At 37.2% G+C, this 17,191-nt stretch overlaps 1 protein-coding gene across 2 annotated transcripts in view; it reads left to right on the forward strand.

Moving 5' to 3' along the window:
* The window catches only part of LOC136421432 (kin of IRRE-like protein 3), a 35,735-nt gene extending 27,914 nt beyond the window's left edge, over positions 1–7,821 (forward strand). The window contains exons 2-13 of one of the 2 annotated variants that reach the window (XM_066408733.1): positions 944–1,118; positions 1,701–1,840; positions 2,352–2,663; positions 3,312–3,459; positions 3,934–4,049; positions 4,404–4,554; positions 4,983–5,083; positions 5,578–5,892; positions 6,199–6,321; positions 6,637–6,792; positions 7,077–7,213; positions 7,504–7,821. In XM_066408733.1, the coding sequence (XP_066264830.1) occupies positions 944–1,118; positions 1,701–1,840; positions 2,352–2,663; positions 3,312–3,459; positions 3,934–4,049; positions 4,404–4,554; positions 4,983–5,083; positions 5,578–5,892; positions 6,199–6,321; positions 6,637–6,792; positions 7,077–7,213; positions 7,504–7,638 (2,009 nt within the window). In that variant the 3' untranslated portion in view covers positions 7,639–7,821. The remainder of the gene's footprint in view (positions 1–943; positions 1,119–1,700; positions 1,841–2,351; positions 2,664–3,311; positions 3,460–3,933; positions 4,050–4,403; positions 4,555–4,982; positions 5,084–5,577; positions 5,893–6,198; positions 6,322–6,636; positions 6,793–7,076; positions 7,214–7,503) is intronic. The other variant, XM_066408742.1, reaches the window with a different exon arrangement.
* Positions 7,822–17,191: the final 9,370 nt, after the last annotated feature.

Raw genomic sequence — 17,191 nt, forward strand, 5'->3', positions numbered from 1 at the left:
ATTACAGGTTTTAGCTTTTTCTCGGTAGACCCTGTAAACATTTGCATCCTTGCTCATGAAGAGAAAGCCACAGATATGGAATGGGAAGAAAAGTCGTTTATATGGCATCTGGACTATCTGATTGAACTCTTTTTATCGAATCTCGCCAGTATAGGTCTAACGACCTGAATAACCTGCAGGGATTAATTTGCTTTGTTGTTATTGATGAGACGTGATCATGTGATTGAGATTGGCAGATCCTAATCAGAGATGAAATCGACCACTTTACCCTTACCCTAGGGGTAGGAGAGCAAACTCCGATAAACCCTTCTGTTCTTGACTCCAATAAAGGCCTTTGTCCCTTGATACAACATTGTGAGGCTGAAAAGGCTGCTAACGGGATTTTAGTTTATTGCTGGAGGTTGAAAAATCGATAGCAGACACTACCGATGGTAGGCGATGATCTGTTAAGTTGTTGTAGACATGGTGACTTAAGGGTACGGGGTTATAAATTTTGACTCAGAATGGCATATCCAATTGTTTAGTAGCATTGCACTGTTTGTACTTATCTGGATAGTAGGGTGCACAGATGACATTTTAGTATCCTATTGCACTGATTATTTTCAATCTAAAGCGTGTTATTTCTCTGCATTATATGTTATCAATAGCTATAACGAATCGGATTGCATAGCAATTTTGACATGAAGAATACTTTGAATATTTAGATTTATAAAACTGCATTTCTTTATATACATGTATATTTGAAACGTATTTAAAAGTAGTCATCATTATATGTGTCAACCACTTACGTTACACTCCTTGACAAAGACTGTAGCTGATCAGTCGAAAATTTGGGTAAGTCCAATTTATTGTGTTGGCGTTTACATTTTAAACTCCATTCAGAAGGACTTACGTTACAGCTTTCGACAGAACGTTTTATTTACTTCATTTACAATTCCTACAGTTGATGCGGCAGTCTACAGGACCAGACCCCAGCCCACAGCAGCTCTGCTGGGTCAGACTGTCACGCTGAGATGTTCATTTTACAACTTAAGAACGGACGATGTTGTTAACTGGTTCGGACCTCCAGAGTTCCAGCATATTTCTGCGGCCAGAAACGTGCATTCACGTTACACAAGGTGAGCGGGGACATTTCATAAAATCTACACTCTTTTGTTGTGCTCACATTTTATCTATCTATATCTATCTATCTATCTATCTATCTATCTATATCTATCTATGTCTATCATGATCAATTTCTGAATGGTTTCTTCTTGTGCTAAATCTTGTGCCAACTTCGTTGACTTATATCTAATGTCTAGGAGCAAAGTAAGTATACAAATAGTACGAAGTATAAAATAACGAACAGCTTCATGATCATTCAGTTTCACTACATTTAGAGTGGAATATTCATTTATCATAACTATCTAAAATTAAAACTCCATCATATGAATATCACTAAGTGAATTACTAATTACGTATACATGTACATTATATTCGATCTACTTCAATCATTTACGAACTAATGGTAATCTATTTTGACCTAAAATTAGCCGATTTTTTTTCATGCATTCATTTTCCTTACCAAGTGGTTGGTTATTTATTAAATGTAAGGGTGTGATGTTTCAAAAATATAATGTACATCGCTTCACAAATCAATGATCTGGATGTAAGATTATTAAATATATATTCATTTTTAAATGCCTTATTACTGTATGCAGATATGCTGTTGTCGATTCTAACGCTGACGCTGGGGAATTTAATCTGGAAATCCGGGATGCGCAACACGAGGATGACGGGATTTATCGATGCAGCACGTTCTATGCCGAGAACGCTGCAGACGCAAGGCTTACGGTCGTAGGTAAATATCAATTGTGACATGTCATAAATATGTCATGTCAAATATGCCACAAGTATTCATTATGTTAGAAAGCACGCCTTCAACAATTGTAATATTTCATGAATGCCAAGTATGCCAGATAGATCTATTGTATTTAGATAAACGCATTACAAAATGTAATGTTTCATAAATGAAACAATACCAAAGGGGATTCATCTTATTTACATGCACCCCTACTTATAGCCCCAAGAAAGCTAGATTTAATCAATTTTAATCAACCATTCCGTACAATAATTATTTGTATACATCGAGGGGACCAATAGAGAAATGGTTCCTGGAGAAATAAGCATTTTACCTTAACTGCCACAATTTACTTCGATACGATTACGATAGTAATTAGCATACGTGCTCACTATCACTTACTCACTAATGCCTTAACTTTCTTTACATGTTAGTAAACTCTTGTAAAAAATCTTAATGAAAATATCTGGGAAGTGTAAACAATAACCTTACATTTTATATCTCCATCCAGTACCTCCAGTCAAGCGACCAGAGATCATCATAAAAAGTGACCCACCAACAGTAGGTCAAACTCTACGGGTCATTTGCCGTTCCGCCGGTGGACGACCTGTCCCCAAACTGACCTGGTACAATGGGACTCGCCTTATTCGGCAGCCGGTACACGGATGGAACAGGGGGAGAAAGACGTTGGATGGGCAGAGTGTTTTAATGATCCCTGTTCTGACTAAATGGGACAACGGGATGAACGTGACCTGTAAGGCCGACCAAGGTTTCCCGGACCTAGTTGAGCCCGGGGTTGCATCCGTCGTGTTGAATGTACAATGTGAGCTGCTTTACCAATGATACCGTTGTTTTGTCCTTACTGCCTTGTATCACTTCATTTACATCCCCATTCCACCTGGACGGCGACTAAGTGACCGACCTCGTGACGGCGCCGTGACCGCCCAGCGATAGATGGTTTTGACAAATCACTCAACGAAATCCATACATAAAAGAACAAATCTTTGTAGGTCTTGTATGATTTCGTATCTTTTAAGATATGATTTCATTTTTTGAATGATATTCCAATCATTACGTCCCTGTCGCATCCAGATCACAGCGAGATCACCGTCTAGAGAAATTGAGTGCCTTACCAACTATAGTTAAGTTATATGTTTTTTTAAAGCAAAATTCGGGTTCTCCTCATTTTATGACTACGTTATTATAATGAACATCGATTATTGACATCAAATTTATTCAAAATATACTTTATAGATACATGTATGCTAATTACAAAAAGAAAAGCACCAGAAATTCATTTATGAGCAAAACAGAATGAGGTCCTTCTGAACCCCATACCGCCAGATTTGTCTCAAAGATGTATCCGTTGGATGGGGTGAAACTGCGATTTCGCAGCGAATTAAAGACAACAACTAATTAACTACTTATCGCAATGTGGTGTCTAACCTTAAACGTGGTGTAAATTATACAGATCCACCAGCAGTTTCTGCCGTTAAGCGCGTAGTCAGTGTGAAGGAGGGGACATTCACTAATCTCAGCTGCTCTGTAGACAGCAACCCGCAGGCAGCGGTAATGTGGAGGAGATTGGACGGACATCTGCCTACGGATGGCGCAGAAAGGTAACGGACTTAATTAAACTAAGGACGCCTCGTTAGTTTTTTTCTTGTTTATCCCTCTAGCTACGAGTAGTAATTTAAAGGATTTATATTTGTAGTGAGTCTTGCCAGTCGTTGTTATCTCTGTGAAAAGGAAGGTATTTTTTTGGTTGTTGTATTTGATTGTCATGGCGCGTGTTCTTAATTATTGCAATATCAAAGTGACAGAATGTGAGACAGAAGATGAGCAACATTTTTACTATGTAGGTAGCTATTCTTAACCTCTTATTCTTTGCTTTTTTTAAATCCCCCCCTCCGCAATTACAAGGTAAGACATAGGTATCAGTGCAAGAAGCTTTTTGATTAGAATCTTAATTCACTGCTGTGTTTTAGATTTCATTTGTTTGTAATTAATGAAACTCGTAACTATCATGTTTAGATCAGAGCACCTAGTGTTGTATTCACGGATATTTGATTGACATGACCTGATTTTTCCAGACACCGGTCCTTCATCTTACCAGTCGTATCGAGAGAACACACGGGGAGGTACCAGTGCCGAGCGGACAACGGGATCCAGCCAGATGCCTTCGCTACAATATTGCTGGATGTTTTATGTAGGACTTATCAGAATACTTTATGAATTAAGCATTTATGAATGGATAAATACATACAAATTACAAAGATATGTTTAAGTTTTACTCATTTTTTAAAGCCATATGCTTTATTGTTTCTGTTTTTTGATTTTAATGAAATTATAGAAATCTGTAACATTTCCATATGCTACTTACAAATCAAAGTATCAGTACTTGTACACCTCTGTACAATGATAACCTCTGTTAGTCTGTTAGTATTTCATTCAGAATTACAGTAACGATATAACAGATATCTGTGAGATATTGTAATTCTGAATGAAATACTTAAACAGACTAACAGAGGTTATCATACATGTGTGTATCATCTTGTTTCAGTTCCTCCGACTATACAGACACAGTTTGACAAGGTGGACGTGTTGTTTGGCAACACGGACTACTCACTGGAATGTAAGGCAGACGGGAATCCCAAACCCAAGATAAGATGGCGAAGGGCGAACACTAACCTGTACTTCAACAACCCTTTGAGGTATTTACATACGCTTATTATATGTACATACAAATCTCTCTCTCTCTCTCTCCCTCTCTCTCCCTCTCTCTCTCTCTCTCTCTCTCTCTCTCTCTCTCTCTCTCTCTCTCTCTCTCTCTCTCTCTCTCTCTTACTTTTATGAAAGGAAAATCACCTTTTACGGTTTTTTAATATTACGTAAATCACCTTTAACTTCTACGCACTTTCGAGTTCCCAAAGAATCATAGAATATAAGAACAGAATAAAGAATATTTTAAAGGCAATTTTGATAAAAAAAGGACTTTGACTGTATTGAAACCATCCTGAATGCTTGCAATACGATAGTAATGTTAATCTCGACTTTATTAGTATTCTTGACAACGTCTACGTAACACCCGTGGATGTCATAGTTTCAAGCTAATTAACTTTTTTGCTCTTTTTCCCTAAAGATTTTCCAAGTCCGATTACCAGACAGAAGGGAATTATGAATGCGTGGCAGAGAGCGTGGGCTTTCCTACTGCTGCGAGGCAGGCTGCTATTAATGTAATTGGTATGTTCAAATCACCATCCATTGATAAGAAGCATCCCTCAAACACTCACAGCATGATCCGTTTGGACCCTAGGCGTAAGTTCCAAGTTAACATTTTGATCCGAAAAAATCTTTCCGTGACTTTGTCAATAAACCTGTCCTAAATCTTATGGTTGTTGTAAATGTAAAATAATAAAAAAGAAAGAAAAAATTACTGAACAAAAGCAAAATGAGGTCCGTTTGGATCTCGTTTGGTTATTTTAGAAGCACAAATATGTTGGGGAGTTTGAGGGTTTTAGTTTAGAGTTATGCGTATGTATAACCACAGCATAAAACACAAGAATGTATTGTTCTACGATAAATAAGGTATAAGCGTAGTCATGAAATTGTATTGGTCGATCCAACTCTTGACTATAGTGTACTCTAAATTCCTTGAAAATAATCCCTGAAAGAATGTTCACTTTTACAACGATCCTGAAACTGTATTCCCTTCTCGTGTATATCGTGCACCAAAGGCAGACCAGACATCCGCGGCGACCCGGAGACAATACGAACATCCCAGGGAAGCTCGGTTACTCTGCTGTGTGAGGTGAATGCCGACCCGCCACTCAGCAGCATATCCTGGTACTGGAGAAACGAACGTGGTCTACAGACTACTTTACGTAAAAATCGAGTCAGTGGTGTGAGCATTAGACAACGTACAACTACCATGGGGACTGACAGTATACTGGTGATCGATTCTGTTGGTACCAGCAATGCCGGGGAGTACAGTTGCAAGGCTGCAAATATGTTCGGGGAAGATAGCAGAGATTTCACGATAGTCGTTGAAGGTAGACGTTTTCGTCATTTTGGGCTTCTAAAATAGACTTTACTGATATGACGTCAGATCGTATTTCAGGTACTAGGCTCGTAACAGCGTATCGTGTCTTAGATTTTTGGCAGTCGCCATGAGTCGTTTAAACTCCCACTGGAATCATTTTAGTACAGAAATGCCATTTCTAATGCGTAAAGTGGCCTTTATACCAGATGACAAACCTAATTTATCATTGCTCTCTTTAATCTGGCGTATTTGTTTGTGATTTCGGATCTTTGAAAGAAAATAGATTATTAACATTTCGATGTTATATACGGTACAGGCCCTCCTGTGTTCATCATCGCCATGGTTACTGGGGTTCTGGCTGTATCCATTATTCTAACAGTTGTGGCAGGGATCTGCATAGCCAGGAGAAGGAACTGTAGATGCCGCAAGACAAACACACGTACGAGTTAGTCTTTTTGTCCATGCTAACAAATTAATGACAACCCATTTAGTACTGTAGTGGGGATCCACACATATCAAGTGCTGTAACTTGGGATCACAGACCGACAGTGTACTGAAATTGTTCGCGCCGTTTGCGCAAGGATCACTTTAATGTTAATAGTTTTCTTACATTTAATTGCTTTTTGTTTTTACTTTGTTTTTAATTATGAATTGACATGTTAATAATATCCCTAAAGTTACCGGACAGCAAGTTTTTGGCAACGGTTTTACAATAGTTAGAAATCTTTTCTTGTCCTTTTTCCCTGAATAACAGAAGACATGCCGATATCCAATGGAACCAAACCTCTCCCTCCAACTCATCCTAAGGACACATCAATGGTGGAGCTGGAGAATTTTAGAGGCACGATGAAGCCACGCCCCCCTACCAAAGGGGGAAAAGATCTCTATGCCATCGGAGTAAATTACCCTAGTAAGTATCATTTGCTTTAGAAGCTTTGCTGAACAGCAAAATTGTTGTTTATTGCCTTTCTCAAACTCAATTCCAGTGTTCGTTTATGTGTGCATTTGTGTGGGTATGTTTATGTATGTGTGTGTGTTCTTGTGTATGTGTGTGTGTGTGTGTGTGTGTATGTGTGTGTGTGTGCGTGTGTGTGTGTATGTGTGTGTGTGGTTATGTGTGTGCGTGTTTTTGTGTGTGTGTGTGCTAACTCACGGACGCAAAATTTCTAACACATGAATAATGGCCTTATCCAGACCCGGTTTTGCAGACCCCTACATATGCCTCAGTGGACAGAAGGAAGTGCCATTGCAAAGATGAGGAGACACATCGCAAACAGATCCACATGGAGACTCACAGAAGACCTAAAACAAATAGGCCAAAAACAAAACCTGTAAGTTTACATCGATCTATCAGCAAAATTCATGTGCATGCTTATTCGCTCCTGAAGGGGAAACTTAATGTTCAAAACGGAGTTAAATGTACCTAGCTTTTTTAACATTGACTATACTTCTTTTGATGATTTGTATTTTCAACTAATTTCTTAATAGTATAATGGTATAAGATTGAAGCATCTATTGATTATAACATCATATGGAATGTTTCAAAAAAATGTTTTTCGATTCGAAAAATGTTCATCTACAATTATAAGATAAATTAATTTTACTGTCTTTGTGTACGTAGGACCATGTTCTATCGCCGTACAGTGGGGATTCCTGGAGAGTTGTGTCAACGAAAAGGGCCTTGCCTGAATACTGCGATGCCAAGGATGCTTCTTACGCTTACGATGGGCCCTACAACAAATGCCAACACCTTTGAAAATCATAAACAGGCGTGTGGCCGATATAAAAAGGACTACGGTCGTGTAAGAAATAATCTTAAAAACCCGGAACTTGTCTTCGGCTTTGGGTGTAAGATGTTAGCTTGCTGCTGCGCATTGTTGATGGAGGAAGCAATCTAACAACATGTGAAAAATTTAGCTCAAATTTGATAACAAAAAACATGGAATATTACCTAAAATTCGTAATAAGCTTCTTTGATGATTACAAAATCAATACATAGCTGAATAATTAACATGTAAGTTTCATTTTAAGTACGAAAGCAGAACCCGATTTAAAAAAAAAAACGCGATTTTGCTACGATGTGCGGAATTGAAATTGTTGTTTGTTCTGCGTTTTGCATTCCTGAATGTAGAAAATGAAAGAGGAAATTGTCTTGATTTTTCGTGTTTCTTTTGTTGTCAATACTATTTGCAAAAGTTCATCCCTAAATAAATGAATAAATAAACAAACAAACATTAAAGCAAGTAAAAATAAGATTAGGACCGAGCTGTTGCATCTCTCATGAAGTTATGTTTCTTGCTTTATTTTTTAAGTATGGCACTCCCTTAAGAATGCCTTTTGCCTATTTTCTATTAGGGCACAGCGAGTAGATTTTATGGACTTAGGTCATCGATAGAATTTACTTGAGGTGGCGTAAAGTGTGTATCGAGTATATGTACCAAGCATTACGTAAAATTCATCCTCTACATATGCACTTTACTTTCAGCTCCCGGTCAAACTAAGCTTAACTAATCTTATTACCTTCGCCGAGGCTATTTTTTTGCACAGCGTTCGTGATTGTGTGTCCTCTGTGTGCACGATAACTCGAAAATGCCTAGATGGATAGTCTTCATATTTGGTAGGTTGGCATTTCATGATGAGACCTGGGAATGTTTAGATTTTGGGCCCCCTAAATGCTTTCTATGGTACTGCAGCGGATTTTTCTGCTTTGATATATGGTGTTCTCGACATTCTATGGTCATGATTTATGAGTGGTAGATAGTTCTTGGGAGGGAGAGTAAGTAATGTAGGTTTGGGCCCTCTTGCGGCTTTATGCAAATTGGGAGCTCATTTGCATTATGAAATATTAAAGTTTACAAATCCGCTACATACCATTATAGGACTATTAAGCACGTGACATCTGTAACTGAGAAAGAGAGGGAAATTGATAGATATCAATAATGTAAATGCATACCTAATTTGCATTATCAATAGCACAATACTATATTTCCACAGTGGTAAATGATGGGGATTTCATTGTTGTAGCATTTGGAAATTAAGTAAATGTGGATATCATTAGACATACATTACGCAAATGTGGGCGTCATTTACATGAAAATATGTGGAAATGCTACAATAGCCTTCTTTGCTAAGATAAGACTTTGAACAACTTCTGTTATTTGGGTAGAAAAGATGATAAACTGACATAATTCATGCAAATGAGGTCCTTATTTGCATATTGAATGAGAAATATTTATGATATGCCATTATAAAAAGTAGACATCTGTTGGTGAAAGTATTCGGTCGTGAAGTTTTTATTTATAAAATTTCAGACAGCTAGGTGGCCTATTCAATGAAACGGTTTAGCGGGAAAATATGTGTGAATTTTCAGATGTCAAACGTTAAAAAGGGGAATCCACTGCACAAAAAGTGCGATTTACCAATGGCGATAAATCCTATGTTAGTATGGTAATGATTGATTTAGCAATCGATGTTATCGCTACTGTTAAGGCAATAGTTTTCATAAATATCTGTCCGACTTACCTTGGAACTAATTACGTGATAGTTTGAATATCATCTCGAGTTATGTATGCAGAGCTCACTACACAAACGTTGGGATCTAACATTAGCGACATTGACCTCCATACACAAACTTTAAACATGAACGAATTGATTTGTAGCGATCTTAATGAAAACCCTTCAATAAAATAAATGTTTCGTAGTCACAAACGTCTATGTAACCGTCCATTCAAAACTAGGCATAATGTTCTTTTTAAAGAATGGGTTAATCATGCATAATGATGAATTAGAATATGCCACCGAGGAAATGAATGCATAAAATCTAGGAAGAATGCAGTCTATTTCGCATGCATGTGCACACACGTCACCTACTTGAAACATTTTATAAACACTGGCAAACATTGCGTAAAAGCCCCATTAATATGAAGTTGGAACGTTTACCCCTTGAAGCAAATAGATATTTTATTGAGAGCCGCACCGATGTGCTCAAGGGAGTGTTTCAAGTTTAAACTAATAATCCTAACTGACCGCAAGCGATATTTGCCTGCGAGGCACGGTATCTCATGGTACGATAAACACAGCAGGACGTCGGTATTGACTTTCATCGTTAAAGTGATTTCGGTCTCCATGGATCAAAGGTAAAATACGGGGATTAAAATTATCGAATTTAATCAAATCGACGAGACGCAATGTAAGATGTTTGATGTTCCTGGTCAGTAGGTCGGGATTTGGGCGGCTTATTTCCCTACTTGGGCATCTTTTTTGAAAATCAATTTGTACCATGTATGCATGTTCTTGATATCTTATACCATTTCGGCATTGCAAGAAAATGTATCATTTTTGCTATTATCACTTTACTATAGGCACATCTGTTCTTCAGGTTTGACCTTTGTTCGCATATTCTTTTTTTATATAATTACCACAATACAAGAGCTTCGCATATAAATTGGCGGCAAACAAAACGAAAATAGTCATGTGTAGGGTCCTTTAAACAACCCTTATTTCCAGGAATATTTAATCGGTTTGTGTTTCTCTGAATGTCATACCGGTATCAGGCAGCTACGATATATCTTTCATAAAGTATTCCAATAACATTTGGGGTTTTCTTTTTTTTAACAAAACATCAATGCTTGCACATTATTCTGAGATGATAAAAATTACTATCTTACCGTCAGAAGCAGATTAACCATGATCTCCTAGCAATGGTGATAGAAAATAGGGACACGAAGTACTACTCGTCTGATACACACGTGAAATACTAGGTCTTATAGTCTTTTATCATGTTCTTGTGGTTTTATAGATATCCGATATACTAGAATGATATTTGATCTTCTTATGTTACGGCCGTAGAACATTTCGAATCAATATCCAACACAACTGACGTGTGCCCGATTTATCAAATATCCCATGAAACCTCTTCAGAACATATTTTGTAAATATAAGTATAACCATTTTCCAAATTTACAGAGCTAAGCTTTATTTCTTATATCTTTCATGTAACAATATAAGCTCAATATTACAAGTATGTATTTGGTCATCATGACATTCCTTACTAGTTATCAACCAAAGCCAAATAATTTAGCACAAACGGCGTGCTGGTTATATCCATACATTTACTTCAATATATTTTTTTCAATCATCGAAAAGTTGTATAGTATTTGCTGCTTTAAGTGTTTTACTCACTGACCATCAGAAAATTGATTAGAAAAAAATGGACAATTTCTATGTGGATAAAGATTACTGTAACCGTTAGAAATAACGTCGGCCTCTTACAATATGAAACAAAAGTACAAGTTTCTAATGTAATCGTACGGTAATCATAAAATTATCATTTTTTGAATAATCATGAAGGGTTTGATGGCGGCTTATCATAATGTATGATCATATTTATTAAGTATATCTACGTACACCACCAAATGGTCTCCAGTAAGTGGACTATGAAAGCTGATCTTGTTGGATAGAAATCAACATTGCTTAATAAGAAATGAACTGTATAAGCTTGTACAAAACCTATTTCCCTACTTCACACATTTACGTACTGTACAAAAATCCATATTCCTAATGCGACTAGACAAACCTCCCATTGAAAACATGTCTTTTATATCTACTATAATCGAAAAGCGAGGAGAGGTAGAATTTATCTAAAAATAGTCTTATTCTCTTTTTTATACGTTAACTGTACTTGTTATTTTGTTTTGTTGTGACCTGTACTTAGCCAAGTGTGGCAGAAATGTGCAATAAAGGTCTCCATTCAATAAGACACAAATGACGGATGTTGGTTTATGCTATAAGCCATGCATTGGCTGGGCAGCTTGTCAAACACATGCCATGGAGCTTCCAGACTGTTTCTACAGAGAGCCAGCTAAATGACTCAAAGGTTAGGGCTTCTCCTCGCAGCGAACATCACTACGGAATGGTAATGATAATGATACACATTAAGTATGCTGACAAATTTGTAGCGGAGGATTCTTTATTCCTGTGAATTTCGCAATGAATCAAATCATGTTTAATAGACTCTAAAACAACGTGGTGGCCAGAGTAAAGAAAAACAGCTTTCAACGCCATTACTCTTCAGGTTTGTTACAAGGCTGACAACGACATTTCTTTTACTGTACTTCTATTGAAAATAGATGATACCGGTGCAGTGGCAGAAAATATATCGCAGAAAAATAACACGAATGTCTCGTTTGATGCATCATGCCTACCAAAGTGCTTTTCTGCGAAGGCATAATGGTACTTACATTTGTGAACATATTGCGAGGGTTTGCATGGTGACGATATATCTTGATGTTCACCCGTGCTCCAATATATTGAGCATTAGTGTGGCGGGTGGTGGTGCCTTGAGGGAAAACCGAGATAGCCGTTAGAAATAGTCAATAGGCTCAGCGCCAAAGGACCAATTGAAGTAGAAATGAATCCTCTTATAGTCATGCAACACAATATCTCATAAGTATGTTTTCTCCATTTAGAGCATTGTTGACGTTCTCAGAATGGCTAAGGTCGGAAATTAGCAAAACTATATCAACTTTTTTTACATGTTTGAGACGAAAAGTTGGAAACAACACAAATAAAATCAAGCTTTCTTATGAATAGAATTTAAATGATTTAAATAGACAACATTCATTGTCTAAGAAATGACATTAATTTTGTGAATCATTCTTTCTTTATCATTACGTATGCAACAACAGGCATGGATCGATTCAAATCATAGGCTAATCGATCTTTTCTGTAATGAAAAAAGTCTCTATAGATTTATCTTTATTAAAAAACCCATGATAAAGTTACATTTGAGATTTCAGGCTTTTGTTGGAGTACTTTCTTTACGCTAATGGCTTATGTAGTTGGGCTTTACTAAAAAGAATTGAGCTTGTTAGAGCATGGTCTCTCACATCTAGTCATTTACGTCCCAAACTCATCAGTCATCACTAATTATAATAAAAACCATCACTGGCACATCCTCAAAGGTTTAAAGAAAACAAGGCCAGATCTTTCATGCAGTACATGCTATTTTAGCTACGTATTTGTATTCGCGCCTCTCCCTTGGCGATTACATCAATCCATCATATAAAGATTCAATACCTCCGCAGCAATAAATCCTTCAGCACAACGGTTCTGAAAATGTACTGAGGAGTGAACTACATAAAGCATCATATAAAGAAGCCGTGATATTGGGTTGACTTGTCACCACGTTTATGATTGAGTTTGAACACAGGGATGCATTTGGCCTACAAGTTAGAAGCATGAACTTACACAAAACAACAGAGCTGCGGCACAGCTTTCATTCGAAAAGAAGCTGCATTTTGACTTGGCCCTGCAACCACCTCACTCCATTTTTGGTCTTTTCTATCAGAATTATTTTAGATCATGGAAATTAACCAGATTACCAGATTATTAACATATACTAGAGTTCCACGACCTCATACCTAACCTTTATGACTGACGTATTGGGAGTGTTTCTCATCAATTATAAATCATACCAGTTGATCGTCTTCACCCAAATGTCAGAAGTTGTCCAAAGTATAAGCTTGACAAAGAAGGTTATCTTAACATTTATCATCAATTATTGAAATGTGATCCTTATAAACATAATTTGATTCAACGATGTTCACATTCACTTGCAAATGCCTTAAGTATGAAATTGACATAATTTACCAGTATGGAATCATAGAAGTTTCTCATTAACTATGCATATTAGGCCTACATTTGCATATTTTCTATCTGTCAACATTCCTCTCTTCCTCAGTTACGAATGTCACATATTCGAAAAGTCATATCATGGAACACAATGGGTTTTAAAATTGCCTCATTAATTATGCACATTAGAATCTGATTTTCATAATCATTTAATTTTTAATGATACGAAGCATCACGTAAGCTATCTACATACAAACCATATTGAGTTACAGTATTTCCTCATTTATTATGCAAATGAGGTCTTCATTTGCATAGTTGATATCTAATAATATATCTCTCTTCCCCAGTTACATCTGTCACATGTTTGAGAGTCGTATCCTGGAATTTGGCTCATGTACAAACTTTCCTAATTAATTATGAAAATTAGATACTTATTTGCATAATAAGTATCCAATCATGTACATCATCACTCAAGCTATCTACTTACCAAAGTTATTTCCTTTCAAAGTCTGAAGCAAAACCTGCTCATGCAGTTTCAAAAAAGCCGCCAGGGGGGCCCAAACCTTTAGCACTTACTCTCTGTCCAAATAGCTACCTACCGCTCAACAATCAGTTCCATAGCATGTCCAGAACACGAGATATCAAAACAGGAAGTTCCGCTGCAGTACCGTGACAAGACGCTAGGGTACCCAAAATCTAATCACTTCTAGGTCTCATCAAGACCTACCCGCCTACCAAATATCAAGACAATCCATGCAAGCCTTCTTGAGTTATGCTGGTCAATTACACACACACACACACACACACAAACACACACACACACACATACACACACACACACACACACACACACACACACACAAACACACACACACACACACACACAAACGCTACCCTCTGCATAACCTTCTCGGCGAAGGTAACTAGATCCCTTTAATTCATTTATGTCTTTTATTTCTTTTGAATATATAAATCTTCATTTGCAATAGCATGACTGAGGGCTGATAATTGCACATGCGTAGATATGCCTTTTTATTGATGGTAGAGTCCATTCCAAGTCACCAAGAGGGTTGTTATTGTCCTAATTTACAATTGTTTTCAATCTTTTGTAATTATTTGTGTGAGAGATTTCATATTTTGAATGTGATTTCAACTTTATAAATATTTCTCCGGTTTTCTAAAACTTAAGAAATATTCATCATATGGAATATGATATTTCTAACAGTTTTTAAATAATGGTAACGGCATTCTACCATTATTTACCATTATTTACAATTTCCTACCGTTTTTTAACATTGTTTGTAACATCTTTATAATTAGGTCAGAGGGCTGGGAAGAAAGCAATTCACACATCCTTGCGAAGTATAGGGAAGAATGCTTTCCACAAAGGACCCAACAGTGTCCCGCAGTGAAGTCTAAAGATGTACAAAAGCAGACGGAAGGGCCGGATTAGCACCTACTTTTATGGGGGCAATTACCATTCTCTATGACTCTACCATTGTTAACCATTTTCTACCATTTTTTATCAATATTTTTAAAAGTGAAAGAATCACATCGATGTTAAGAAATTATTCTTTATAAAGAGATTTTTGTGCAGTTCCTTTCAAAATATTTCTAAATAATCTAATCGACTGCAAATGAATTCATATTTCTATATTCAATCTTTTAGAAAAATTTAGAACTATTGTCCGTCAGATATTGTTTTATTAGAATTTTTTCTAAATTATTCCAAACATTATTATAAAACCCTCTCGGTGACTTGGAATGGACTCTATCAACAAATACGTTTAACTATTTTTATATACATACATCAATGTTATAAGCGTAACATTGAATGTTTAATTTTAAAATACACAAGGCGCCTATGTTTTATGCAGTCGTGATGAGAACGCAGGGCAAGATATTCCTTTAGCTGTTCAAATTCCTATATTTGTATGGCTAGCGTTGTTTGAGTGCATGAGTGTTTCATAGTTTGTAAAGTAAGTTTATAAAGTTTGTCGTGAAGGTGTTTCATGGGATCAGTCGGTTATACATGACGCTGTTCAAGATGATAACTATGGCCCATTCCAACCACTTACCGTCTCAACGATAATGGCCATATCTTTACATTAATACGTTTTAGTACCTGTCCCTCCGCTCCACAGGAATCCCGGTAAGACTCGTTATTTTGTTGCTGGCACGTTACTGCGCCATAAATCCCGACATAACCGATAGTCTGGGAGCAAGGGTCTCTCGTTTAGGCTGCTTAATGGCCACTTGTGGCTGAATAAAGACATTAAACGGTAACCGTAAAAACGCGGGGCAGTTTCACAGAATTAGCCGCTACGTGAGGTGACATATTCCGGTCCCAATAAACCGTTTTCACGCTCGCCTTCCTGCTTTTATCTGCATCACTGTAAAGTTGTTTGGCGCCGAAAAATGACGACTGCCCAAACTTTTGTCTCCTTACTGATCCTTGAGAAGGCAAACGTCGATAACACGTTAGTATTCTGGTAAATATGTTTTGTGCTGTCATTTTTTCACTTAAACTTCAGCACATTGCTGTCTTACTGAGACATTTTAAACAAATGTCTTTGAAAATGTACTGCATTGGAGTAAAAACGGTGAAATATTTATAGAAGAATGATATTTTAGATAGCTCCAAAATTGCATAATTCAGCTTCAAGCAACATTCCGGGAAATGAGTTTTTATACAGACTGAAACACCAAATGAACAAAGCAGATTGTTTTTGACTCCTTCTTATTCCGTAGCGTCAAATTTCATACATTAAAAAAAATCTGCAATAAATTGCCGTGCGATTTTGTGTGGCTTTCTCTTTCCTGGTGAAAATGTACTTGGAACGATGATCTAATTATAAAGATTAAATCGGTGTGCATAGCATACATAAAATGACTTTAGGTCCAAAATGGAAAACATTGTTTCGGTTGCCTTCAAAGAGCAAGTTACACTGGCACGGTTTGGGGTATGTTGTATCCTGTTCCGGACACGAATGCGCACGGAACTGGATAGGCACGGTTCTGGATACACAGTTCCCCAATAGATTTTCAAAGGCAATTATTCAATCGATTCAAAGACTTCTGTCAAGGACCACAAGCACTAATCGTATTGACAGTAGAGTAAGGCAGACCTTTAACCATTTCAAGATCAAAGCAACATATGGTTCTTATTTGCTGTGTGTGGATAAGAAAATTACGGTGGCAGTCCGTCTTAAAGCTAAGTTTTACTTAGGGGGCTGCCTTTGAAGGTAATGTTAAATGTTATCAGTACGACAGCTGTTAAGCCTATTAGGACGAAACAGTTATCCTATGTAGCAGGATATTTTTTATACTTTTTGTGTCACAAGTGGATTACCTTGATTGATACGGACGTTGTACCGTAGCCCAGCGTCACATACACGGGGTGCTTTGAGCTCTAAACCTGAACGAAAAGGAAATATACCCACAAAAGCTTAGACTTTGACGCCTACAGGCAAAGAGACTTCAGGTGAAGATAACAGACTTGCCGGCTTGGTGAGCAATGGTGCCCTTTGAGTCTCGTAGCTTTACGCAGCGTGCACCTGATGATTAATGAATGAGACATGCCAGAGCCAAAGAACCGACCCTCTAGGACGTATGGAATAATAGAAATGTGGAGAAAAGTGAATTTGAATAGAAATGCATGGTTGTCGTTTTGCCTT

The sequence above is a fragment of the Branchiostoma lanceolatum genome, chromosome 1 (assembly GCF_035083965.1).
Source record: "Branchiostoma lanceolatum isolate klBraLanc5 chromosome 1, klBraLanc5.hap2, whole genome shotgun sequence".
Taxonomy (NCBI): Eukaryota; Metazoa; Chordata; class Leptocardii; order Amphioxiformes; family Branchiostomatidae; genus Branchiostoma; species Branchiostoma lanceolatum.